At 34.1% G+C, this 27,767-nt stretch overlaps 3 protein-coding genes across 3 annotated transcripts; 2 read left to right on the top strand and 1 right to left on the bottom strand.

The window, feature by feature from the left end:
- Positions 1–317: 317 nt before the first annotated feature.
- LOC106711791 (serine protease snake-like) lies at positions 318–12,078 on the top strand. The gene is made up of 9 exons (XM_045685250.1): positions 318–575; positions 3,150–3,245; positions 4,172–4,259; positions 4,841–4,948; positions 5,277–5,320; positions 5,791–5,951; positions 6,708–6,902; positions 8,749–8,938; positions 11,966–12,078. The coding sequence occupies exons 2-9, from the start codon at positions 3,185–3,187 to the stop codon at positions 12,004–12,006; spliced, it is 888 nt and encodes a 295-aa protein (XP_045541206.1). The 5' UTR covers positions 318–575; positions 3,150–3,184; the 3' UTR covers positions 12,007–12,078.
- Positions 12,079–15,843: 3,765 nt separating this feature from the next.
- LOC106717520 (transmembrane protein 267) lies at positions 15,844–17,488 on the bottom strand (the record flags this gene model as incomplete). Its single annotated transcript, XM_045685404.1, has 2 exons — positions 17,206–17,488; positions 15,844–16,161 (listed from the first exon to the last, which is right to left on the bottom strand). Coding segments are annotated over exons 1-2 (600 nt in total), but the record flags the coding sequence as incomplete, so codon positions are not given.
- Positions 17,489–18,209: 721 nt separating this feature from the next.
- On the top strand, positions 18,210–27,767 carry LOC106717462 (tubulin beta chain). Its single transcript, XM_045685424.1, has 12 exons — positions 18,210–18,433; positions 20,270–20,381; positions 20,884–21,006; positions 22,721–22,822; positions 23,214–23,341; positions 23,932–24,099; positions 24,256–24,370; positions 24,857–24,927; positions 25,155–25,294; positions 26,226–26,385; positions 26,962–27,063; positions 27,674–27,767. The coding sequence occupies exons 1-12, from the start codon at positions 18,377–18,379 to the stop codon at positions 27,755–27,757; spliced, it is 1,362 nt and encodes a 453-aa protein (XP_045541380.1). The 5' UTR covers positions 18,210–18,376; the 3' UTR covers positions 27,758–27,767.

Raw genomic sequence — 27,767 nt, 5'->3', positions numbered from 1 at the left:
GGATGTACATTATATGTTTTTAACAACAAATAACATTAATTATCAGTGCGGGAATGGTAAATATAACATAAGAAAAATGGTTAATATAAGTAACTAGCTTTTACCCGCGACTCCGTCCGCGCGGAATAAAAAAAAATAGATAACGGGGTAAAAATTATCCTATGTCCGTTTCCTGGTTCTAAGCTACCTGCCCACCAATTTTCAGTCAAATCGATTCAGCCGTTCTTGAGTTATAAATAGTGTAACTAACACAACTTTCTGACTATATATATAGATGTTTACAACTATGTTATATACTATAGTTAGAATTCTTATGCACTAAAGTTATTATATAATAAGGTTAGGATTCTTATGTATTATTTGGGCATTATATAACAAGATATAGTACACCGCAATGAGTTGTAAGCTGCCAATTTAGTTGATGAGCCACAGCTCAACTGTTCAAGTGTATGTGAGCTGATCATTTTAATAGAGCTGATTTACGTATTGCTAAATCCCAGTGATACATAGAACCGGTTAACGAGCAAACGTCCTTTTGGTTATTATTTTGTGCACATCCTGTTATAACATTTAAGGTCAGTTTCTATTAAAAATCTCAATATTTTTCTGCTAGAAAAGTTTATTAATTAGGGTAAAAAATACACGCATTTTTTAAACTATAAAAGCTTTTTATAATTAGTATATTAAATATATAACATTTTTGCACGACTGAAAAGATTTCTTTCTAATGAAAAAACGCTTTCAAGAAACGTCACATTGTTTATTTTGTCTCGATGGATAAAAAAAATAATTTTATTCCTCACTAGTTTATATATTAGATTTTACAATTGACGTATCAGTTATAGACATTGTGGTTTTCAGCATTTACTGTACCAAAGATTTCTGATCATCAGTAACTGAAACCTTGTGTTATCATATTTGGTAAATTTGAAAAAATTTCATCACTTGGAATATTTATCTTCCTCGTCATCTGAAGAAATCCATTTGGACTATTAGATCATAACCGTTATTAAAATCTTATTAAATGCGATTGTTTGGATGTATGGATGGATGGATGTTTTTATAAAGATATCAACGGCTCAACGGATCTTGATGAAATTTATCACAGATGTAGAACATAGTCTGGAAGAACACGTATTATCACATTTTTTTTAATTCGTCGCGGACAGAGTCGCGGGCTACAGCTAGTAAGTTTATAATTTGCATATAGCATTCTAGGATTGTCTTTATTAGAATACGTAGTATCAAAGACCGGTTTTGTTTTTTTACAATAAATGCCCTTGGTATTGTAATGTAAATACGGTTGTGTATAAGTCATAGAATATATTAAAGCGCATTGACTTTGTGCCATTTATTATTCTTATTTTCGCTCCATGTCTATGTAAATAGAAGTACATAAATATACATCCATAGCGGCCGTTACGATATTTCCCATTTTTCAGTTGTTATCGAAGTTCCTTATCGCGCGTTGTGAAAGGGGGCTAGACGGAAAAAATTCTTACGAAAAGTTGTCACGACACTTTTTGCTATAGTAAGTATGTTAACGACGAATGAGCGCTACTTCACCATGGCAACGACGTGACAATATATAACGAAAATTCATAGAAATAAAATGTACTTCTTGTGAAGACTTAAGTTTTTTATTCATAGAATAAACATTGGTTCCTTCACTAATTAATTGAAAGGAACTTCGTTCCATCCGGGTGTCCCAACACACCTCTCAAGTTTTTTTTAAAGTGAAGTAATATTTTAGAATATGGTTAGCTAGTATATAGATAACGACCTGTGCGGCATGCTCAGTACATCCAATATATCCGTAGATTTAACTATTTATTGAATAGTTACTTAAAATACACGCATGGTTGCAAAATACTTATGTCCGAAAAAGAAATTGTTGCCAGCATAGGAAAAATTTTTACTATTTTACAATGTTGCCAATACTAAAACAAAATTAATGAGAATTAAATAGAAACAATTTAATAATTTATGTGAATTAATTGAACATAGACTATTTATGAAAATAAAAGATCGATTTTTGATGAAAGAATTGATGAGTGCGACACAAGTTTAATGAACGACTGATTTCTGCGCACTGCCGAGCTCCTCGAATTCCAATGCGGCAGTGAGACACCGCGCGGCGCCCGCGCACCGCGCGATACCCCGCAGAAGACACGGACCTACTCAGGGTAGTGCAGTGCCGACTTTAAAATTTAAATATACAATTATATAATAAATAGTATTAATAAAGTCTTTAGCTAATATTTTGTAATAACACATTATAGGTAAATATAGAAATAAATTATATTAAATTAATCTAAGGTTCACCACAAATTAATTAGCACAAAGATTTCCTTAGAGAACCGTTTCGCTTGAGATGTAGACTACGACTAAATAACTATCTAATTTTAATGCAAGACTGCGTTCTAAATACAGTTGATATTACAGGATGATCGCTAGCCCAGCACTAAAGCTTACAAAATAGGACCAGAACAGTAATTACACCGTCATAAGTTAAGGGTAGTGTTAGTAACAAATGCGCTATTTTTTCCTTTTATTTTAATTTCGCACCCGCAGCGGGTAATTTAGCCATGAGATAGTCAAACATGTTGTATTCGGGGATTCATCATAATCAGCCTGAGTTCGTCCACCGCTTCAAGTAGGCCTCCCCCATCGATTGCCACAATGCCCGGTCCTATCATTGGGGTGTTTGTGCCATAATCGCCAAGCTTGGCGATCGCAGTAGTTCCATCGTAACCTAGGGATGCTGCTGCCCGTCCTCCGGTGATCTGGACGCAGTTTAACGACAATACCCGGGTCAATTAGGGGATTATCACCTTGTAATTTAAACACTTGTCACACGTCATTTTTAAGTATGGTCAACAAGGTAGCAATTTATTTGTGTGATTAAAATTAATTTAAGATTTCCCGTGCAGTACTATCCTTTTTGGCGAATCCGAGATAAGAGTCGGAGAGATATTCACACAGTCTTTGCAATTCGATTGCTTTTCTACCAAGTCTCGTATTGTCGGGTAGTCGTCGATTACTTTGAATACCTCCAACTTGGATTGTAAAGTACGAATTCTAAATTTCCACATGCTATATTTCTCGCCGTTATCTTTTTTTTATCTGTATGTTTTTTTAAATTTCAGATAACTAAAAATATCACAAAATATCGATTTCAGAGATGTATATAGTACTTATATATCTATTGCTGTTTTTTGACGGTGTTCTTATGGAAGCAAAAGGTAATGAAATTTTCACATTTTTAACCTTTATAGTATTAGTGCGTAAGTTTATGTGCTGTCATGTTGCAATCGTCGCATTGGAAATAGCATATTATCTCTCATATTAGTGCTTAGTAACACAGTTTACATAAAATAAACCTAGTTTTTATAGTTAAAATATGTACTCGTAATCTATTTCTATAGCAATTATATAATCATCTTATGAGTATGTTAGCTTTTATGTGGGTGCCTTCACATAAAGGCATTACCGACAACGAAAACGCGGACATAAAAGCGTATGAGGCTATAAACAGTATTGACGCTACAGACTCAGTATCCGTTCCTTTTACTGATTATTTTGTAAATATTAAGGAAAACATTTATACTTTGTGCACAGAAATGTGGAAGAAAGACCAGGAAAACGAGGGAAAGTGGTATGGAAGTATCCAAGATAACCTACCTATTAAAACAAAGTATGACAAATTGAAAACTAATGAAATTCGAGATTTCATTACAACAATAAACAGATTGAGATTTGGCCATAATACACCGTCACATCTTTTTTTTGCCACCTGCAGGGGGAGGAAGGGGAGGGGCGGCCGGTCTGGCCTTGGGAGCAGCCCTCGATTTGGGTACCGGCCTGGTTCTGGCCACTGGGGCCTGCGAACGGTCGCGCCTGTTCGTTTCTTGCGGCGCCGGTCGCCAGGCTAGGCCGGGATACAGGGCACGGTGGCGGCGGTTGTTGTTCGTCCGCTCGGAGGGGTATTCTGAACACCGGCTCAGGGGGAAGGCGCGTCTCTTAATCTTGTAGGCGGGCGTTCACCATCCCGCCTACGGATTCGAGAAGTTCGCGCCTCATCTCTTCTAGAGCGCCCCTGAACATCACCTACGGACCCTCTTGGGCTTGTGGTGCTATTGATACATTATATGTTTATTTCTTTCAACAGAGGGCGATGTCTGCGTTGTAGAACATACTAATATAATTGGAAAGTGTGCTCCACCAGATCAGTGCAATACTGCAAAGGACGACTACTTGTATGTTTACTTTATATAACAAATGGCGCGTTTTAATAAAAATGAAACAAAAGCTATAATTTCCAAGCAATAGCTTATCTATAGAGATCAGTGTTCAACAATAATGCCAACTTTATTTAACATGTGCCCAATTTTTAAACATGTTAAATTCTGTTGAGATTGATGATGTGATGAGAGTCTATAATAGGCGATAATAGACCTCCTTTTTCTTGTTAATTTGTCTATTGTTAGAGGCCTGTTTAAATTGGCTTGTATTTTTAACCATGCGTCATAGTTTTTTTTTTAATGTTTGGAATGAAGTGAATTCCACTGGTTCTGCCTCAAAGAAGTGTATTAACTCTAAAATTCTCTTCTGATTCCACTCAATCATTTAAAATATAAATCCGCCACTCGCTATAATAAAAAACAAACAAAATTAAAACTACAGCATTGCCAGAAGTGCTGATATAGCTGTTGGCTAAGATTCGGTTCTGTAAGGCGACGTGGCTGCCTCTATAAAAATGAGACAGCTTTTTTCGCCCACTACAATCATTAGAACTCGCTATATGCTTAGTTTATGCTGTTAGTGTATTGGTTTTCAGGCTGAACGGCATCAGACCTACATTCTGTCAGCATTCATTCAGCTACGTCCTAGTTTGCTGTAGAGATGGCAGCAGCATCTTACAGGCGGCCGAAACTGTGGACCTTAGGTGAGTAAGCCCTAATAAGGGGTAGTCAGAAATTTTTGATGACAGAAGCCAAATTTTAGTCCTATTTCCTTTGCCTTTTTTAATATGAATTTGGTGGGGGAGGGACTGTATGGGAAAGGGATATATAGTCGAAACTAGATAAGGGAGAGTCCAAGGGACCATTCTCGGTTATAGAGGTTTCTCGCTTATCCAGGTTTTACTGTATAGTGATTTAATGCGTCCTCTCTGTCCAATGATTCTAGGATTTTAACCTTTCATCTATCTATCGCAGAATCCTTGGACAGTCACTTTGCAATTTTAAACACTGTTAATTGTTTTTTTTTTTTAGAAACGGCATAGATAATACTGATGATAGAAGGGTCAGTGAAAGAAGTGAGTTATTTTTTGTTTATCTACTCTCCTTCTCTATTCGTTTTATATTTATTCCATTTTATAATTCCATCAGTTGATTGAAATATTAAAGGCAATAAAAGTTTTTGTTCCACTAGCACCGTGTTCGAGATTTCTACGACACCCTCTTTGTTATCATGCCTTTGACAGGTCTTGGTCTTGTAAGACTGTAATTTGCAGACCTAGTCTTACAATTGTATTGTTAAGAACTTACACGTAACACCCTGTAAGGGCATAGCAATATATATGTAGGTACCAGAGTCTTGTACAATAATAATTAAATTCCATTAAACATTTTCCAGTTAACATAGTCTTATTTAGGGTATTGGAGGTGTGTTGACTGAGGCCTAGTCTTACTTAGAACAGACTCGAGTCTTCAAACCGGTGAAGCATTGATATCTTTAGGATTTAATGTTGTATTTGACAGTTAAATATAATTATTTATTTTTCAGAATGTGAAGAATACAGTCGTATTGTAACACAAAATGTTGTCTACTCGCCTCTTGTACCAGATGAGTCGCCAAAGTCTGTGTCAACGCCTAATTGTTTTCATTCGTACATCGAACTGGTGGTAGGAGGTGAGAAGGCGACTGCAGGAGAATTTCCACATATGGTACGTTGTAATTTACGTTTTTCTATTGAATACAATTACCCGTTGGTTTACTAATGTTTATTTACTAGCTGTCGCCCACGACGTCGTTGACGAGGTTGCGTCATTGGTGTTGTTGTTAAAGTTTCCGGGGGCACTAAATGCATTGATTATGTCCACGATATCGTTTTCAGCACTGTCGGTATATCGCGCCGCATTCATTAAGACGGGTTCCCATGTACGCGGCAGAGCCCATCCCTTGTCTCTGTTGAAATTAGGTCGACGACCTATTTCAATATCCTCCCGAAGCTTCCGAGACATGAAGTTTCTGTCACGGGCCAGTACTTTAACTTTGTCGAACCTATAATGCGAGGTTCCGGAATTAAGGGCGTGATCTGCAACCGCCGAGGTGTTGCCGTCTAAATTACGCATACTTCGGGTATGCTTTCTCCTTCGTGTTAATGTTTATCGTTAACTAGCTTTTTCCCGCGACTCCGTCCGAGCGGAATAAAAAAAAAAGAAAAAAAGAAAACGGGGTACAAATTATCCTATGTCCTATTCCTGGTTCTAAGCTACCTGCCCACCAATTTTCAGTCAAATCGATTCAGCCGTTCTTGAGTTATAAATGGTGTAACTAACACAACTTTCTTTTATATATATAGATTAGTCAGTAGTTTTTCATTATAATATTTTTGATTTCAGGGGGTCCTGGAGGGGGGATCTGGAGTACTTTGGGAATCGCTGTGTTATAACTTTCTTATTGTTTTTATTACTTTCCAGGCAGCAGTAGGTTGGGTGAACATAGATGGTCAGTACAAATTCAGCTGTGGCGGTTCCCTTATTAGTACGAAGCATGTATTAACTGCGGGACATTGCTCTAGAGACCCTAAGGCCAAAGATCCCAAGCCGGCTATAGTTAGATTGGGGGATCTAAATTTGAACACCTCAGTGCAAGATGGCGCGAGCCCTATAGATGTTAGTCGTTTTATATCTGATTCTATTTTTTTTTAATATGGTAAAAGCCAAAAATATCTCGAAGGGTGAAAGGCTATTTGTTTTAAGCGACATTTTTTGCGATATTGACTTATATATATATATATATATATATATATATATATATATTCGAAATCAGGGAATTTTTCGGATTCTGAATATATCTATATATATAAAAGAAAGTCGTGTTAGTTACACCATTTATAACTCAAGAACGGCTGAATCGATTTGACTGAAAATTGGTGGGCATGTAGCTTAGAACCAGGAATAGGACATAGGATAATTTTTACCCCGTTTTTTTTTTTTTTTTTTTTTTTATTCCGCGCGGACGGAGTCGCGGGTAAAAGCTAGTATATAATATAAGTCAATATCGCAAAAAATGTCGTTTAAAACAAATAGCCTTTCACCCCTCGATCTGATTAAACATAACAAAAAATTAATCCCTTACTTGGTTTTATTTTTGTCATTTAATTGACATTTTTAAATTCAGTACTTACCATTATTTTTTCATAAACCTAATTGGGTATTTAACTTGCTTCCAAAGCCACGTCTTCATCATTTAATTTTATATTCTTTTCTCTTTTATGTTCATATTTATTAAAAAAAAAAGACAAACTTTTCGTTAAAACGATTCCAAATTCGATGTGGTTGTCATTCATAGTTACCTTCCAGCTACATCATCAGATCACCACCTTATAATCATAATATTTTTTTTTCCTTAATCCCCCGACATAGTTTGGGTCGGAGACCTTGTATGGGTTTTTTTAGTAACTTTTTTTGTAATATAATAATATTGTACTAAGGAATTTATTTATTTATTTATTTATTCGGAGAATTAACAGACACAAGTTTATGTTATAGTTACATGCGTACAATCTAATATATAAGTACATAAAAACTTATATCCTAAAATATTCTCACTGAGACATACAGAATTGCAAAAGAAGCTACAAAAAAAGTAAGATTACATACTAAGTGTAAAGTGACAAGTAATAATAATATGTAAACAGTCCAATCAAACATATTCTGCCCGGTAACAAATTAGCCACGTTACGATGAAAACAGTAAATTATATATTTACAAGTGTTATAATGTGCAAGGGTAATTTAACTACTTAATTTAATATTATATACTTAATTACTTAACCTTACTACTGTCATAAGCCCATTACAGATAGTAATAAATTTAATTGTAAGTATACCTACGTTACACATAGATACATAAATCTTAGCCCACAATAGCATTTATTTCTTTTTGGTGCAATGGTGGTGGAATGGTGCAAGCATTGTGTTAGTGAGGTGTGCGGCATTCTCTCTGCATATGCTACCATACGCACAAGGAAGCCGCACTAAGACATGGCCTTTTCTAAATGCTTGCACCATTTCTTTCTTTGTTCCAGGCTTAATGGGCCAGATTTTTGGCTTCGTGGTGTGCGGTTCTCATCTTTCTGTAGGCTGGCTACTAATAATCATAATATTGCATTTTTACGCGATTTACATATGCAAAACAAACATCTAAACTGACGAAACCAATATTGTAATTGTTATTGATGTGAAACAGCTATAGGATCACTTGTAAACCGAATCGTTGGCGTGGCGACGCTTGCCGTGGCGACGGGTCGCCAAGCTATACTGAGGTGTACATGTATATATTTATATATATTATTTTAATAATATTTAATATTAATATTATGTATTATTATTATTATTCATTCATTCATTCATTAATTCATTTATTTATTTAATATTTTATGCATATAACTTGTACACACACGATGTTTCACATCTGCCAGGCGTCCCATGACGGCTCACAAGTTTTTTACTTGTAGGTACCAATAAAAATGATCCATGTACATCCTGAATACAAACCGCCTATGAAATATAATGATATAGCTATTTTAGAGCTGGCGGCAGATGTTGATATTGACAGTTCTATTCGACCTGCATGTTTATGGCAGAAACCAGACTTTGGACAGAATTCTATCGCTTATGCGACAGGCTGGGGAATTACTGATCCACGTAAGTATCTAATATTTGGACACTAGTATCTAATACGAGTTCATAAGCGCGGAATTAAAAAAAATCTAATAATAAAAATAGCTTCTAGTTGTTTCCCGCGACTCTGTCTGTGTGGAATTAAAAAAAATTAAAAAGTAGCCTATGTATTCTTCCAGACTATGTTCTATATCTGTGCCAAATTTCAGCGAGATCCATTGATCCGTTCTGGAGATACCTCCATACATCTTAACTTTCGCTTTTATACATTTCTGCTGTCTCACAAAGTGATGAAATCAAATTGATATGATCTATTGTAGTAATGGTAATTCAAGTAAAATTGATGACCTGCAGATCATGGCTCACATATAAAACAAATCATTGAACCGGCTCACAGTTCAGCTTAATTTGTATCTGCATAGAGCAGTGTTTCCCAAAGTGGGCGATAACGCCCCCTTGGAGACGTTTGAAACCTAGGAGGGTGCGATAAGAGGCCCAAAAAATGGGGGGCAATGAAATTAATTAAAGTAATGAAATTGTGGTTTTTAAGTTTTAGGACTGAATAAAAATTAGGGCGCTCTGAAATATAATTGATTTTCAAAGGGGGCGGTGAAAGAAATAAGTTTGACAATCACTGGCATAGAGTTTTGATTTGCGAGTCATTAGTTAGCTCGCTCATCGGTTTACAAAGTTTTAATACATAGTGATAAACTGAGAGCTTCCAATTTAGTTGAACCGCATCTCAACAGTTCAAGTCGTTGATTTACGTACATGTAGTCAATTGTAATCGACATTCGTAAAGAGGCAGCCCTAGTTATCAGGTATGTATTGTGTTTTTTTTTTTTGGTAAAAACGAACCGAGTAATGTTTTATAAAAATCTTCTTTAACACTACTGGAGATCGATCAGAATGAAATATTATAATGAAAGTAGTTTAGAATAATAAACAAAGGGAAAGGATTTTTATAATGTCAGATTTGCGCGGGGGAAATACACGGTTCAAATATATATATTTTTATATTAAACTAGCTTTTACCCGCGACTCCGTCCGCGCGGAATAAAAAATAGAAAACGGGGTAAAAATTATCCTATGTCCGTTTCCTGGTTCTAAGCTACCTGCCCACCAATTTTCAGTCAAATCGATTCAGCCGTTCTTGAGTTATAAATAGTGTAACTAACACGACTTTCTTTTATATATATATAGAAGATGGCAAACGAGCAAGCGGCCACTTCAACTCGCCAAAATGGTGATTAGACAGTTGTCTTTTGTGTTGTTCATGTTTGAAGATATCTCCATAACGTCTCAACAGATGTTGATGAAATTTGTCACAGATGTAGAACATAGTCTGGGAGAACACATAGGATACTTATTAAATTATTTTCAATTCCGTGTGGACAGAGTCGAGGGCGACAGCTAGTGTTATATGTTTCGTCAGTAGATACCCACAGAATGCCACATACATACACATCTACTGCTCTAAAAACCGTCGCCAAATTTTTTTACTTTTTGGAACGAAGTTCCTTATCGCGCGTTGTGAAAGGGGGCTAGACGGAAAAAATTCTTACGAAAAGTTGTCACGACACTTTTTGCTATAGTAAGTATGTTAACGACGAATGAGCGCTACTTCACCATGGCAACCACGTGACAATATATAACGAAAATTCATAGAAATAAAATGTACTTCTTGTGAAGACTTAAGTTTTTTATTCATAGAATAAACATTGGTTCCTTCACTAATTAATAGAAAGGAACTTTGTTCCATCCGGGTGTCCCAACACACCTCTCAAGTTTTTTTTTTTACATAATTCATGGAACTGATTGCGTTCTCCAGTAGTATTAGAAAAACATAATATGGTCATTCATACACACACTAGTTGGTTTTTACCGAGAAAAAAAAATCAATACATACCTGGTGATTAGGGCTGTCACCTCTATAGGCTTGAATCAAAATATTGTTTTTAATTTTTAGGTAAAATAGAAGTAGCAAATGACCTACAAAAAGTTTCTTTAACACTATTGGAAAATAATATGTGTGATATGTTATTAAAAAAGCATAAAAACAGATTGTGGCAAGGATTTTCACAGACGCAAATTTGCGCGGGAGAAATACGCGGCGGGAAAGATACATGCCAGGTATTTTAATGCATACTAGCTGTCGCCAGCGATTCCGTTCGCATGGAATTAAAAAACGTAATAATAGCCTATGTTTTCTTTCATACTATGTTCTATATCTGTGACAAATTTCTTCAAGATCTGTTGAGATGTTCCGGAGATAACTTCAAAGAAACATCCATCTAAACATTCGCATTTATAATATTAGTAATATTACTAGATTTCACAAAAAATCATTGCACATAGATATTAGCGTATGATAAAAGGTTCATCATCATCAGCTCACTATGCGTCCTCACGGAGGGGCTCGGAGCTTACCCCAAGTTAGTGGTGACTAGGTCATAGTCAACCACAGTTAAGTGCGAGTTGACTTCACACATATCATTGAATTTCTTCTCAGATACGTGCAGCATCACGATGTTTTCCTTCATCGTAAGAAAAGATAAAAGGTTGCTGATGATAATTAGAGTAGGGGATGTACAAAGGATATTATTCCCCGTTCTCACGCACTTTCACTTGTGCGACATTCTTTGGGTTTCTACTAGCGCCCTGGGCGAGATTTCTACGGCGCCTTCTTTTTCTACTGTGCCTTATGGGGGGTGGACGGTTAACAACGTTATCTGAGATACTGTTCGTAAGAAACGGGATTCTTACCACGATTAGGCTATTTGAGCTCCCGATATTTCGGCACAGTTGCATGCGCCATGTTTTTTTTTTACACACACGTGAACATGCAACTGTGCCGAAATATCGGGAGCTCAAACAGCCTAATCGTGGTAAGAATTCCGTTTCTTACGAACAGTATATTAGTAAAAACCACGAAAGTTTGAAGTTTCTTTGTTTGAAGCCCCTTTCTGTCCAGCGCCCTGGGCGGTCGCCCAACTGTCCCCTACCCTAACACCGGCCCTGAGGGCGATGTTATATGTCTAATTATTTCAGGGCGATTCCGGATCACCTTTACAAGTCTCAAGTGTGGATAATGGATGCATATTTTATGTTATGGGTGTGACATCTTTTGGTGGGAAATGTGCTCAGAGTGGTCAACCAGCTGTTTACACAAGAGTTTCAAGCTACATAGATTGGATTGAAAGTGTTGTGTGGCCTGAATAAGTTTACATTGTCGAAACAATTACAGAAACATGTATTAAGTAAGAAAATGTTTTTGATAACTTCAGAATAAAGTACGTTTATAAAATTCAATTTAAACGCCTGAGAAAAAAATTGTATTAAATCTTCTGTTTTTGTTCTCAAAGACTAACCTTTTTTATTCAAAACTAGCTTTTACCCGCGACTCCGTCCGCGCGGAATAAAAAATAGAAAACGGGGTAAAAATTATCCTATGTCCGTTTCCTGGTTCTAAGCTACCTGCCCACCAATTTTCAGTCAAATCGATTCAGCCGTTCTTGAGTTATAAATAGTGTAACTAACACGACTTTCTTTTATATATTTTGTATATATTATTTTGTAATATTTCAGTGTTAAAATTAATGATACAAACATATTTGTTTTTTTTTTTCTTTATAAAGGTAAAATTGCTTTGTTAGGTTGCTTATAATTTCTCATTTCTATTTATTTCTATATATTTATTTTGTTTTGAATTTAACAAAACAAGTTAATAAGTGAATAGCTATATATAAAATTTGTTATATTTAGAAAACTTTTTTTTGTATATTTTTTTCGAATTTTCTTTTTCTAGGATTTTTTTTCGTGATTTTTAAGTCGACAAAATAAACACTATTTTTTAATATGATTTTATTTCTTTTTTTTATAATATACAACAAACAACATAATATAAATAATTAAAAAAAAACACAAAATGAGATAAAAAGACACAAAACTAGAAATAGTTTTTACACAATATTTTTTTTTAAATAAATAAACTACAGTCGAACCTGAAGCAAGAGTTATTGTCCGGGCCTTGAAAATGAGATCCATAATAATAAACCTCTAATAGCGAGTAAAAATTTGAACCCTTAGAATCTCGCTTATCCAGATTTGACTGTATTTACTTCAATTACTCTTATAATACATAAAATCAGTAATTTAGTTACTAAATAATTTGATATTACAGTGTAAAGCAGTGATTCCCAAAGTGGTCTATATTTTTTTAATATTATTATTTTTTTTAAATTATTTTGTAAAATCACATCTACAGACACTTGGTCCGTACTCTTTTCTGCACAGGTTTTAGTTATCTTTTTTTTTATTAATATTATCCCTGCGCTACATTGTTTGTTCCTGCTTATATATATAGTATGTATAAACTTATAAATACATATAGTTTAACTTAATTATTATATAATATACTAAAGTGGTCTATATGGACCCCTAGGGGTCTATGACAACATGCAAGGGGTCTATGTCAGCGAAAAAAAATTTGGGGGTCCATGAAATTAAAATGGGGGTCCACGATAGTGGATCTCAACACATACACTGATAGTACCTATTAACTTACATCATACTATCTTATAATATCAAAACATATACATTATTTATAAAAGTACTAGCTTTTACCTGCGACTCCGTCCGCGCGGAATAAAAAATAGAAAACGGGGTAAAAATTATCCTATGTCCTTTTCCTGGTTCTAAGCTACCTGCCCACCAATTTTCAGTCAAATCGATTCAGCCGTTCTTGAGTTACAAATAGTGTAACTAACACGACTTTCTTTTATATATGGGGCATTCCATGCCAACTCATCCGACCGATTGGATTTGCATCTCTGATTTCGCTGAAATTTGGGCATCTTTTTATACCCCTCGCAAAAGGTTTCTATGAATTTTTTCAAATTTTTTCATTCAGCCAATCGAGAGATATGAATTTTTGAAAATTTCGGCTATTTTTTTTTTAAATAGCCATAACTTGGTGAAAAATTGTCCGATTTGGGATTTTTTTATTTTAAATTTTGTGTTTTTTGATGAACTTTTTGAAAAATTTATGCAAAAAATTATTCATCATAAATTTGATTGTTTTTTTTTTCATTTCAAAGTTAAAAAACGATTTTTAAGATTGTTTGTATCCTTCAATTTTCTTAAAAAAATTCTCAAAGATTCTACTCTTCAAAACACAACTTTTAAGCCCAGTCTCGTAATGGGATAATAATGGGTTATAATTTTTTTTTTAGCTAAAACTATCACAGGTACACAAAAGTATCATTGCGTTATACCAAATACAGATGGATCACTCACAATGAAACTGATTTCTTGCTCAAATAAAACTTATTCTTGTAAAATATTCAAAGGCCAGAAAAATAAAAAAAAAAACTTTTAAAAATTAAATAAAATTTACCTTAGAAATTGAAATTTTGACTTCAATTATTTATTACATTGATGTATGATTTTTTTCGAATCTCATCTGATAAAGCCGCCAGTAATACACAAATAGTGAAAAAAAAAACAGAAAAAAAATAATTAATTTAAAAATTAAATATAACCCATTATTATCCCATTACGAGACTAGGCTTTAAATTTGTGTTTTGAAGAGTAGAATTTTTTAATTTTTTTTAAAGTTTTTTTTTTTATTTTTCTGGCCTTTGAATATTTTACAAGAATAAGTTTTATTTGAGCAAGAAATCAGTTTCATTGTGAGTGATCCATCTGTATTTGGTATAACGCAATGATACTTTTGTGTACCTGTGATAGTTTTAGCTAAAACAAAATTATAACCCATTATTATCCCATTACGAGACTGGGCTTAAAAGTTGTGTTTTGAAGAGTAGAATCTTTGAGAATTTTTTTAAGAAAATTGAAGGATACAAACAATCTTAAAAATCGTTTTTTAACTTTGAAATGAAAAAAAAACAATCAAATTTATGATGAATAATTTTTTGCATAAATTTTTCAAAAAGTTCATCAAAAAACACAAAATTTAAAATAAAAAAATCCCAAATCGGACAATTTTTCACCAAGTTATGGCTATTTAAAAAAAAAATAGCCGAAATTTTCAAAAATTCATATCTCTCGATTGGCTGAATGAAAAAATTTGAAAAAATTCATAGAAACCTTTTGCGAAGGGTATAAAAAGATGCCCAAATTTCAGCGAAATCAGAGATGCAAATCCAATCGGTCGGATGAGTTGGCATGGAATGCCCCATATATAGATTTTACAAAATTTTATTTTGAGTAGTTTTAATTTAAATTCAATTAATAAATGTATAAGTATATGTGTTTTTACTTTAAGTTTTTAACATTAAACTTCACTACAGTTAGAAATTTACAGGAAATCTTTATCAGGTAAGTAGGGGGGTCTACCCAATACGGAAAAACATGGCAAGGGGTCTACTACACAAAAAAGTTTGAGGAACTCTGGTGCAAAGGCTTTTCAACTATTGTTTCTTTTCACACCTTGATATCTTGTCAATTTTACTACTAACATAATTTGTCGATTTAAATAATCTCTAACTTGTCTTTTTGTTAGGAAAATTTTATAATTGAACTAGCTGTCGCCCGCGACTCCGTCCGCGCGCAGTTAAATAAAAACTTAATGATGATAAAAGATGTTGGCCGATTCTCAGACCTACTGAATATGCTCACAAAATTTCATGAGAATCGGTCAAGCCGTTTCGGAGGAGTTCAAGTTCGAACCCCGTGACACGAGAATCTATATATATATAAAGAAAGTCGTGTTAGTTACACTATTTATAACTTAAGAACGGCTGAATTGATTTGACTGAAAATTGGTGGGCAGGTAGCTTAGAACCAGGAAACGGACATAGGATAATTTTTACCCCCTTTTCTATTTTTTATTCCGCTCGGACGGAGTCGCGGGTAAAAGCTAGTTTTATATATAAGATTTAAGAAAAATCCCTTTAAATTATTGAGTCGTAATTTATAACAATATTTTTATATGATGGTTTAAAATAAACATATAAATATGCAAATAATTTTGGTAGTACACTAATTAGGAATATATAGAAATATTTATTTAAAGGGGACGTATGACCAAATGGGTACAACCAGAGTCCTCTGCGATTAGCATCTCGTATATGGTGACTTGAGTATGCAATTACAGTCATATATACTAAGGTATATATATTCAATCTTTTAGTTATATGAGTATAAACCAGAAGTAATATAGTTATTATTAGCCAGAATGTGGTACAGTGGAATATTCCCCGTTGTTTTAAATTTGTTATATCCTGTAAGAAAAGATTTTATTTAGCCACTCGATTTAAATTACACCTCTGTTAAGATTGATTCACTTGTGTTCTGACATACACACAACTCCACTTAACATCTTACCTGTTAGGTAATCTTACTAATATTATAAACTAGCTTTTACCCGGGCCTCTGTCCGCACGGAATAAAAAAATGCACACAAGATAAAAAAGTTCCTATGTCCGTCTCCTAGTTCTAAGCTACCTACCCATCAATTTTCAGCTAAATCAGTTTGACCGATCTTGAGTTATAAATAGTGTAACTAACACAACTTTCTTTTATATATATAGACTAGCTTTTACCCGCGACTCCGTCCGCGCGGAATAAAAAATAGAAAACGGCGTAAAAATTATCCTATGTCCGTTTCCTGGTTCTAAGCTACCTGCCCACCAATTTTCAGTCAAATCGATTCAGCCGTTCTTGAGTTATAAATAGTGTAACTAACACCACTTTCTTTTATATATATAGATGTGAATATTAAGATGTATGGATGGATGTTTGTTACAAGATATTTCCAAAACGGCTGCATGGATTTGGATGAAATTTGCTATAGATGTAGAACATATAGGCTACTAAGTTTTTTTAATTCCGTGTGGATGGAGATGGCTGATAGAGATGTATGGATGAGTACATTATGTGTGAACTAATCATGGCAACTCAACTGAAATTGATGTCATAAAGATCAGCTCTTGGTTAGCATATGTGAAGTAGATAAGTGAACCAGCTGACAGCTCAGCTCAATATGAAGTTAAATGTGTGTGGTCTGTATTGACCAGCTAGTGCAATGGTTGTTTTCCGACTAGTGAGAACACATGGCTTGTCGGCTTACATATAATGGATCACAATAGACCATTAGATGATGCTGATTTAGTTACTGAGCCATAGCTCAACAATACATATCTATGTAACTTTAACTTTTCAGTCGGATCAGACCTGATTTATACACATCTAATATCGATGCTACGTGGGTAACTGGACAGGCGGATGATGAAATGAAGGGATAAAATGTAAGTATTTATAATTACCTTTAATTTAAAAGATCTTGCAGCAATGAAATGATCAATGTCTATTAAAGACGAGAGTATTGTACAGAAGACTACATTATAAAATCGTGCTTGCGTAGTCAGACCAATATCGTAAGTTAAAAATAACATTCCTGATAATAAACCGATTATTGCATGAACACTGCTGTCTGAAAATGCACGGAATACATGTGATTCAGAGTATTTTGATCTGAATACAACATAATCGCCAATAATTGCTGATAGACATAGTAAAATTGTGAGTAAAATACTTATTAATTTCATGTTTCAATAAACCATTATCGATTATCGATAACTGTACTAAAAATTTGAATATTTACTGTCTATATTAATAAAATAAGTTATACCATAATTATAGTTAAATAAAAAAAACCCCGGAAAAATTTATAAACAACCTCAAAAATTCATTGTCAAATGTCAAATTGACGTCATCCGGGCATTTGCCATTTTTCGTCCGTAAACTATAATTTTTCTATTAAAATCAAATCTATATAATACTATTAAAAAATTAGTTGCACACAATTATAATTATTTTTATACTTATTTACATAATAGGAAACAACTAAATAAAAAAACAAAATAAAACTTAAGATAAATTCAAAACGCAGATATGACGTATTAAACGAAATGTATTATTACAAGTAATGTACATTTTTTAAATGTATCGTAGCTATTATTACTTAATCAATGCTTTCAATAATTAATAATTCTGATGTGTAAGCTAAGTGTATATTTGATTGCAATGCATAAAATACCTTTGTCTGCTAAAAAAAAATGCATTCGCAGTGGAAACAATACGTTAATTATCTTCAAATTACAATACCGTGTTATAAAGGAATGACACACCTAATTATTTATCAAATAACAAACAGGTAACTGATTAAATCACACTTTTTCAATTGTTATATCAGCCATTAATAATTGACCTGTACTCTTTAATATTTCCATAGCATTGTTAGCTCAAGGGATTGTTGTTTCACATTTTTTTATCAGTCTTAGTCCGGCAGTACTACGAATGGGTTGATAATATTGATAAATTCCGATAAAGCCGATTGTTGCCTTTCCTTATACCATTTCGCGTTTGAGAACTATGTGTTAACGTTTAGTTTTAAATTTTTTTTTATCTGTTTTATGAGTGTTTTATTATTTAAAAATGCGTGAAATAGTGCACGTACAAGCTGGGCAATGCGGAAATCAGATTGGATCAAAGGTTTTCTTATTAATTTAACTTATATTGCAAGTTAAAATTTTTTAATTTTTTCATATCCGTAAACGTTGTCACAAATAAGTAGAATTTTTGTCTAATTTTTAAAGATACGATACGAACGCAAGATTCTAAAACGTAATGTTTTTTTTGCATATTTATTTTAAGACGGAATATTTAATCTGTTTTTTTTTTTAATTAAAGTATTTTAGGCCAAATAATGTAATCAAAAATTAGAATATTGATCGTTTTAAAAGAGGCTATACGTAATTACTAATAATTATGTAATCGCATAAGCCGTATCACTAACAAATTGTGTATTGTAGCTTTTTAAATTTTAATTATTTTAATTTAAATTTACTATTTAAATGCGTAATAATTATTTTTTTTATAAGAAAAGTAAAAAACGACGATTGAGATCCTTGAAATTACAAAAGTTTGTATTATAGGAACTTTATAGCACATTAACTTTATTAAAAAGGCTATTGAAAATACTTGAAATGCCCGGATGTCAGGTTTTCGTTCTATAAATAGGCTGTGGTTGCGGTTGACAGGTTTCGTCCTGTTGGCTAGGGTTGCGTGTGCCTTTTGTGCAGAAAAAAAAAACTATTTCATTGTTCCCGCGTAATAAAAAATGAAAAATTTTACTAACAATTAAAACTTTTATAAATACAATTAAAAATGCTAAAAACATTTTTAATAAGAACTACATTCAATTCAATTTCCAAGCAGTGGCTTTTAGGTGTGCCAACTGGGCACTGATTGTTTCGCCAATGTCAAGTTGAAGAGGGAAGAACTACATTAATTAGCCATTAGTAAATAACTTTCCCGCGTTAATTTGAAATGTCAAATTAGATACAAACAACACAAATAATTATGTAACGAAATTGAAATTACAAATTAGATACGAAACTATTTTATTATTTAATAAATAACATTTGTTTAAAATATAAAAAGTATATCAAAATGATGTATAGTTTGAGAACAATTTCGTATGACTAATTTGTAATAAGTACATTTGACTCAGTTTCTTTCGACACGCTCTGTAAAGTCTGAGGTCAATGACACTTTGAAGGTTGTGAGAAAGTTCACAGATAATTATTTTTTAATGTTCTGACAAAGTAATCTCGGTTACAGCCAAAACATTCCAATAAAACTATAGCTGTCTCTTTCATTCTTTTTGAATTTTATATAAAATGTATTTGTAATGTTTTGGTAAAATAAATAGGCACTGATAAAGACTCAAGCTGTCTTATTCTTAATATATCTTTCTAATATTATAAATGCGAATGTTTAGATGGATGTAGGGTTGCCATGTCGCCAAACCTACTAGCCGGACAGACCAGCCAGTTTGGTCGGACACCCTATATTATTTAGAATTTTGTCTCAGTTTTAATAGGTACACTCTCGTTTGGGAAATGTAAAAAGGCTAACAAAAGCTGGACAACCATTTATTTTGGCCGGACACGTAATTTATCCGGACGCCTGGCAACATTAGATGGATGGATGTTTGTTAGAATCTCCAGAACCGTTAAACGGAACTCTCTGAAATTTGGTATAGATGTAGAAAATACTTTAGAAGAAAATATTAGCTACCTATAATAATAAATGTGTATTTATTATTATAGTTAGCTAATATTGTAGGATACGTTTATGTAATTTATATTTTTACTCGTTAACTTAGCAACAGTTCAAACTTTTTTTTTTAATTCCGCGCACACGATGTCACAGGCAAACGATTATACGGTTATGAATCTGTTTTTTTTTTAATTTATTTTTTCAACGCGACTAACGAAGTACCTACATATATATTCGTATTTATATTTTTATGTAACATTCTAGTTCTGGGAGATAATATCAGACGAGCATGGCGTCGATCCTTCAGGATATTCTAATGGTGAAAATCCATTGCAGCAAGAGAGGATTAATGTTTATTACAACGAAGCATCTTCTGGTAAATGAAATTTTACAAAATTATGTTTACTCTATGATTTGTAAGCGCCATCTAGCGACCAGTAGCTGAATCTGAATACGGAAACATTTTTGAAAGCTTAGAAAAGCCAGTTTTAATCTTATATATATAAAAGAAAGTCGTGTTAGTTACACTATTTATAACTCAAGAACGGCTGAATCGATTTGACTGAAAATTGTTGGGCAGGTAGCTTAGAACCAGGAAACGGACATAGGATAATTTTTACCCCGTTTTATATATTTTTTATTACGCGCGGACGGAGTCGCGGGAAAAAGCTACTTGTAAATAATTTTAAATCCCTTTCAAAATTTTTAGTAACGTTTTTTATAATCTGAACTATTATTTGGACACATAGTTATAGAGTAACACTAGCAGAGTTTATTTTATAAGGCAAAATCGATTATAACGCCATCTGTGGCACAGGCAATATTCAATTGTAAAAACCAACTATCGTGATAATCTATTAAGGTGTTTTTTATTACAGGAAAGTACGTACCACGAGCTGTTCTGGTAGATTTAGAGCCGGGAACCATGGATTCTGTGCGCTCCGGACCTTATGGCCAACTGTTCAGACCTGACAACTTCGTGTTCGGACAGAGTGGCGCTGGTAATACATATGTCCTCTGTGGATTCAAGTCTGTCCTAAGACTAGGCCTCAGTTAACACGCTCCCCACTATCCTATGTAAGACTAGGACATAGTCAACAACCTAAGCCCAAATAAATAAAATAGTAAAATACATTACAATCAAAATTATATAAATAAATATAAAAGTTAAAATAGACAAAGAAACGTAATACAGTCAAAATCTGTTATAACGACATCGAAGGGACTACTCATATTGAGTCGTAAAAACCGATAGTTGTAACAACCGGTGACAGGTATTAATAGGAAAGATATGTATATAACATTCAGCCAGGACCTTTGATTTTGGTCAATTTAACCGGTATGTTGTTCTAAACGATGTCGCTATAAACGGTTTTGACTGTATATATATAAACAAGCAGGAAAGAGTAAGTTAAAAATTATATAAATTGGTAACGCCGAAAAATCTATATATATAAAAGAAAGTCGTGTTAGTTACACTATTTATAACTCAAGAACGGCTGAATCGATTTGACGGAAAATTGGTGGGCAGGTAGCTTAGAACCAGGAAACGGACATAGGATAATTTTTACCCCGTTTTCTATTTTTTTTATTCCGCGCGTACGGAGTCGCGGGTAAAAGCTAGTATGGCCATAAAACAGACTGTGGTACATTATATACAACAAAAATTCTTGCCACGCAAGAAAGAACTTGGAAATTTATTTAAAAAAAAAAACACCCTAAGCCCTAGTTAATAATAAGGGGTAAAAAAAAATTAAGTTATGTTATATGTATTTATAAGTAAGTTATATAAATGTACTAGCTGTCGCCCGCGACTCCGTCCGCGCGCATTTAATAAGCTTATATGAGACGTTCGTAGATTTACCATAGCAGCGCCATCTATTGATTACTTACTCAACCCAGTGGAAAGGTATCGACATCTGTTAGAATCATTTGGAGTTAACAGATAATTGTGACTGTCAAATAATAACAGACAAATAATTAGCGATAAATTAAAATTGCGACTATAATTTGAGATTTAAACTATCCTATCTCTCAAGTTGGATCGAACTGCACATGGTGTGCGAATTTTATTATAATCGGTTAAGTGGTTGAGGAGTCCATTGAGGACAAACATTGTGACACGAGATTTATATATATTAAGATTAAGCAGGAACAAACTATGTAGTATAGGGATAATATTAATAAATCAAAAAAAGATAACTAAAACCTGTGCAAAAAAGAGTATTAACCAAGCGTCTGTAGATGTAATTTTATTAAATAAAAAAAACACACTAAGCCCTAAGCGATATTTGATCATCCATAGTTTCTTCAGTCTTCCTCTTCCTTTATTTCTAAGTTGTACGGGGATTTGACGGAGGTGACAACTAAGAAGGGAAATGTTCTATCTTTGTGTGTCCCCTCCACCGTTAATTAAAGATAGACGACGAATCTGCTATTGCCGATATTATTTGCAACGGTTACCTCACTATTTCTCGTGAATTCAGGTGGCTGCTTGCTCGATTGCCACCTAATCTAATATGTAAAATTCTCGTGTCACAGTTTTCGTTCCCGTACTCCTCCGAAACGGCTTGACCGATTCTCATGAAATTTTGTGAGCATATTCAGTAGGTCTGAGAATCGGCCAACATCTATTTTTCATTTTTTTTTTTTAACTACGCGCGGACGGAGTCGCGGGCGACAGCTAGTAATATATAAAAATTGAATTTCTCGTAGGTAATAATTGGGCGAAGGGACATTACACAGAAGGTGCGGAGTTAGTGGACTCTGTGCTAGATGTCATAAGGAAGGAAGCTGAAGGTTGCGATTGTTTGCAAGGTATGTTATAAAGATTGTTCTAGATAAACACAAAAACTACCCAACCCGAATTTAAATATACATTAGCTCTATGCGAATTGTTGTAATTTGGTATATCTACGGGTCTGATTTGATTGTTTGATAACCTTGAATAGGCTCCAAAACTACAGAACCGATTCGAAAATTTATTTCACTGTTAGCTAGAGCTTAGACGCTACGCTATCCCCGGGTGACAGCCTATATTTATTATTAGATTTTTTTAATACCGTAAGAACGAAGGCGCTAGCAACTACTAGTTTTGTTATAAAACTATCCATCTATTGCCAAAGTATTGAATGGATTGAGTAGTTTATGAGTTTTGGAGGGAAAAAACTAGTAAAGGAACATTATTTAGTCGTGTATTTTGAATTAGGATTCCAGTTGACCCATTCACTTGGTGGAGGCACTGGGTCAGGATTGGGTACGTTGCTGCTGAGTAAAATCCGTGAAGAATATCCAGATAGGATTATGAATACATTCAGTGTTGTGCCATCTCCTAAGGTTAGTATTTCTAAGTTATACAACTAGGGTTCGCAACCTTTTCTTGATGATTATTTTACATTGTTCTTGTGAGCAGTGACTATTTTGCAACAGGTGTTGTTGTTGTGTCTACCATTGTTAAACTTTTATACGATGTTTTTCAAGAGTTGAGCGAATATCATCATCATCATCATCATCATCATCAGCTCACTATACGTCCCCACCGAGGGGCTAGGAGCCTACCCCAAGTTAGAGGTGACTAAGCCATAGTCAACCACGCTGGCCAAGTGCGGGTTGACTTCACACATATCATTGAATTTCTTCTCAGATATGTGCAGCATCACGATGTTTTCCTTCACCGTAAGAACGTCGGATAAATGTACATATGTTAATCGAAAATCGAAAAACACATTGGTACATGGCGGGATTCGAACCCTGGAGCCACCGACGCTCTATGCGAACGCTCTGAGCGAATATGCACTTTCTAAACTAGACACTACACCTTCAATTATCATCAGGTGTGATCCGTCAAGGGCTGGTTTGTTCATTATAAAAATATCTGGTTGAAAAACAGAGATAGTGTCTTCTAACTTGTTAAATAATGTGTACAGGTGAGCGAAGTTGTCCTAGAGCCGTACAACGCGACATTATCAGTACATCAACTGGTAGAAAACACAGATATGACGTTCTGCATTGACAATGAAGCTCTGTACAACATCTGCTTCAGAACGTTACGACTTGCAAGCCCTAGCTACGGTGATCTGAATCATCTGATATCGGTAAATATAACTTTGGTTACAGTTCTAATGTGTCGCTAGATGGCGTTATTTTCAAATATGAGACGTATTTTTATTTTTGATAGATGGCGCTTTTTGAAAATTGTTGATTGTGATAAAATAATATTACGGTTTATTTTGTATTTTATACATTTGTAGTTGACAATGTCCGGTGTAACAACTTGTCTGCGTTTTCCCGGACAACTGAATGCTGATTTGAGAAAGTTAGCTGTTAATATGGTGCCGTTTCCCAGACTACATTTCTTTATGCCCGGTAAGATGTTTAAAATTCAAAAGTATCGTGATGAAATTTCGTAATTAAGTATGTAATTTGGTCCAATATAAAAGAAGTTTTAATTTTGAGTTGTGATTATAATCTTTGTATGTACAGTCCAACCTGGATAAAAGAGAAACTAGGGTTAAAAAGAAGAAAAGCGACAAAAATATCGAGGTCCTTGGACTGACGTATCCAATTTCAACTGTTTTACTATCGTGCAAATCTACTTTCTTTAGTCTAAATATATAAAAGAAAGTCGTGTTAGTTACACTATTTATAACTCAAGAACGGCTGAATCGATTTGACTGAAAATTGGTGGGCAGGTAGCTTAGAACCAGGAAACGGACATAGGATTATTTTTACTCCGTTTTCTATTTATATTATTCCGCGCGGACGGAGTCGCGGGTAAAAGCTAGTTTTTAATAATAATCTTTTAAAATGAAAAAAATACTGTTTCTATGTGTTACAATTTTCTTTGTACAGGTTTCGCGCCGCTAACAGCTCGCAATGCGTTCAATTATCGCGCACAGACTGTGCCTGAACTTATGAGTCAGGTTAGTTGAACTTAACTGGTAATACTGGTTTAAAGGACATTAATTACAACTTAGGGTAGATTAAAAAACACTACAATTAATTCTAGTAACTGTTAAATGAAATTTACTTGTGTTAAGTTAAAAAATCAATAATAGATGGCGTTGTTACTAATCAAAAGATTATACGATAGATGGCGCTGTTACAAACAGTTTAGTTTCCTCTATTCAACAATAGATGTCGTATACAGATGTTCAATCCTGGTAACATGATGACAGCATCAGACCCTCGACATGGTCGCTATCTGACTGTAGCTACGATGTTCAGAGGACAGATGTCGATGCGAGAAGTTGATGATCAAATATTGGCCATACAGAATAAAAATTCCAGGTGACAGATAAGTTAAATTTGTTTATTAATTTATAGCAACACTAGTTGTCCGAGTTTCCGTCTGCGTGGAATTAAAAAAAATAATAATTTGTAGGGTATGTGTTCTTTCAGACTATGTTTCTACATTTGTGACTTTCATCAAGATCTGTTGAGTTCTGGAGATATCTTCATACAAACATACATCTAAATATTCGCATTTTTTTAATGTTAGTAAGATTAAACTGTCGGTGACAATGCCACAAGATCCTTGTCATTTAAACCGACAAAGTTATCTGAACCGGTGGGCATAAGTCAAACTAAATTATGACCGCACACTAGCGCCCTCCTGTTAACGTCAGAAAATGTCACAAAAACGATCATGTTATTTTTATTTTACGTTATTTCCTATTTCTCAGTAGGTTTAGCAGCGACTGTCACCGGTACAGATATCCTTGTTTGATTACCACAACAGTGAAATGATATGAAAAATTCTTTCACTGTTGGCAAGCTACTCTATCCCATAGACATAGATTATATTTAATTCTAAATGATTTTTAATTCCACGCGGAATTAAAAAAAATCTTCCAGTCTATGTTCTACATATGTGAAAAATTTCATCAAGATCCGTTGAGTAGTTCTGGAGATATCTTCAAATCCATCCATCCATCTAAACATTCTCATTTATCTATATATATAAAAGAAAGTGGTGTTAGTTACACTATTTATAACTCAAGATCGGTCGAACTGATTTAGCTGAAAATTGATGGGGACGTAGCTTAGAACTAGGAGACGGACATAGGAACTATTTTATCTTGTGTGCATTTTTTTTATTCCGCGCGGACGGAGTCGCGGGTAAAAGCTAGTTTATAATATTAGTAAGATAGTAAAATACTTCTGTTATTTTGGATGCCATAAGAGATATCTTTACTTTTTACTATATTTTATCTCGTAGTTATTTCGTGGAATGGATCCCCAACAATCTGAAAGTATCTGTATGCGATGTGCCGCCGCGCGGACTCAAAATGTCCGCAACATTCATCGGCAACTCCACAGCAATTCAAGAGATATTTAAACGTATTTCAGAGCAATTTACAGCAATGTTTAGAAGAAGGGTGAGTTAAACCTCTATTCCACTAATTTAAAATTTTATTTTATATCATTTTTTAATAATCCACTAAATTTTTATTATCAATTTTAAAGATAAAAAAATACGTTAAAAAATTAATAGGATAAATATGTTTATTAATAAATGAAAACATCAATATATCCTTATAAAGATATGATGGGGAAGGGAAGTGGATTTGATAGAGGAGGACACACGGAAAGAGAATATCTCCCCTTCTTATGCATCCCCTCCTCAGTAGATTAAAGGTAGGCAACGTATCTGCAATTTCGGATGTGTATGGACAGCGGGCGCTTCTGCTTTCCCTTTCTACCTTTTTCTTATGAGAAAATATGGAAAAGGGAAGTACATTTAAGCGGATAAGAAGGGAAAATATCCCATTTCTGTCCTTACCCTCTTCTGTCGAGTAAAGGAACGCATCTGCAATTGCTAATGTCCACGGGAAATAACCGCTTCGTTATTTCGCCAAATTCATAAAGACGTTTGCTAGTTTTTTTGATATGACACCTTATAGAGTTACTACTTAGGAATAAGGGCAGGAAAGTTATATAAATTACATTATCAGGCATTCCTGCATTGGTATACTGGGGAAGGTATGGACGAAATGGAGTTCACAGAAGCGGCCAGCAACATGGCTGACCTCATATCGGAATATCAACAGTATCAGGTAATGTATTAATAGGTTTCAATTGAAATCCGAAATTAAATAGAGACATATCAAATTGGTGAAGGAAAACATCGTGATGTAAATATCTGAGAAGAAATTCAATGATATGTGTGAAGTCAATCCGCACTTGACTGTGGTTGACTATGACATAGTCATCTGTAACTTAGTGTAGACTCTGAGACCTTTAATGTGGATAAATAGTGAGCTGATGATGATAAAATCAAATTTAATACATGGCGGCCATATTGATTTTTGACTGTTTTCAGTTATTTTGTGAATGTTGTGATAAAAATATTAATTGATATTGTAAAATAAGAATAGCTAATGTTATAATGTTATTCGAGAAAATGTGTTTTACCTATACATCAACGGTCGCCTCGCTATTGCGGCGAAGCCAGGCGACTTAGGGTCCTTGAAGAAGCGAGCGTATCACCATCTCAAAGGCAACGTATCTGCGATTCCTCTGGTATTGCAGATGTCCATGGGCGTCGATGAACACCTTGGTGTTCCCGCTGCTCGTTTGCCTCCTTCTCTTATAAAAAAAAATATATAAAAAAATCTATGTAAGTTTACTGTCCGACAACTGCTTTATATATAAATATAATTACAGGACGCTCAAGTAGATGACGAAGAAATCGAGTTCGAGGAAGAAGAAGAACAGCAATATAGAGATATTTCACAGATGGCGCGCTAATCGCATTTAT

This window comes from Papilio machaon, chromosome 29 (genome assembly GCF_912999745.1).
Source record: "Papilio machaon chromosome 29, ilPapMach1.1, whole genome shotgun sequence".
Lineage (NCBI taxonomy): Eukaryota > Metazoa > Arthropoda > Insecta > Lepidoptera > Papilionidae > Papilio > Papilio machaon.
Note: the sequence above shows the minus strand (reverse complement) of the source record. Positions and strands in the feature narration are given on the sequence as shown.

What these genes read in the sequence shown, in the direction of transcription:
- LOC106717462 (XM_045685424.1), top strand. Translation starts at nt 18,377, where the DNA reads ATGCGTGAAATAGTGCACGTACAAGCTGGGCAATGCGGAAATCAGATT. An exon ending in TTACAACGAAGCATCTTCTG is followed by an intron (nt 20,382 to 20,883) that starts GTAAATGAAATT and finishes TTTTTATTACAG; the next exon opens with GAAAGTACGTACCACGAGCT. An exon ending in CAGCAATGTTTAGAAGAAGG is followed by an intron (nt 26,386 to 26,961) that starts GTGAGTTAAACC and finishes TTACATTATCAG; the next exon opens with GCATTCCTGCATTGGTATAC.
- LOC106711791 (XM_045685250.1), top strand. Translation starts at nt 3,185, where the DNA reads ATGTATATAGTACTTATATATCTATTGCTGTTTTTTGACGGTGTTCTT. An exon ending in GCCGAAACTGTGGACCTTAG is followed by an intron (nt 4,949 to 5,276) that starts GTGAGTAAGCCC and finishes TTTTTTTTTTAG; the next exon opens with AAACGGCATAGATAATACTG. An exon ending in CAGGAGAATTTCCACATATG is followed by an intron (nt 5,952 to 6,707) that starts GTACGTTGTAAT and finishes ATTACTTTCCAG; the next exon opens with GCAGCAGTAGGTTGGGTGAA.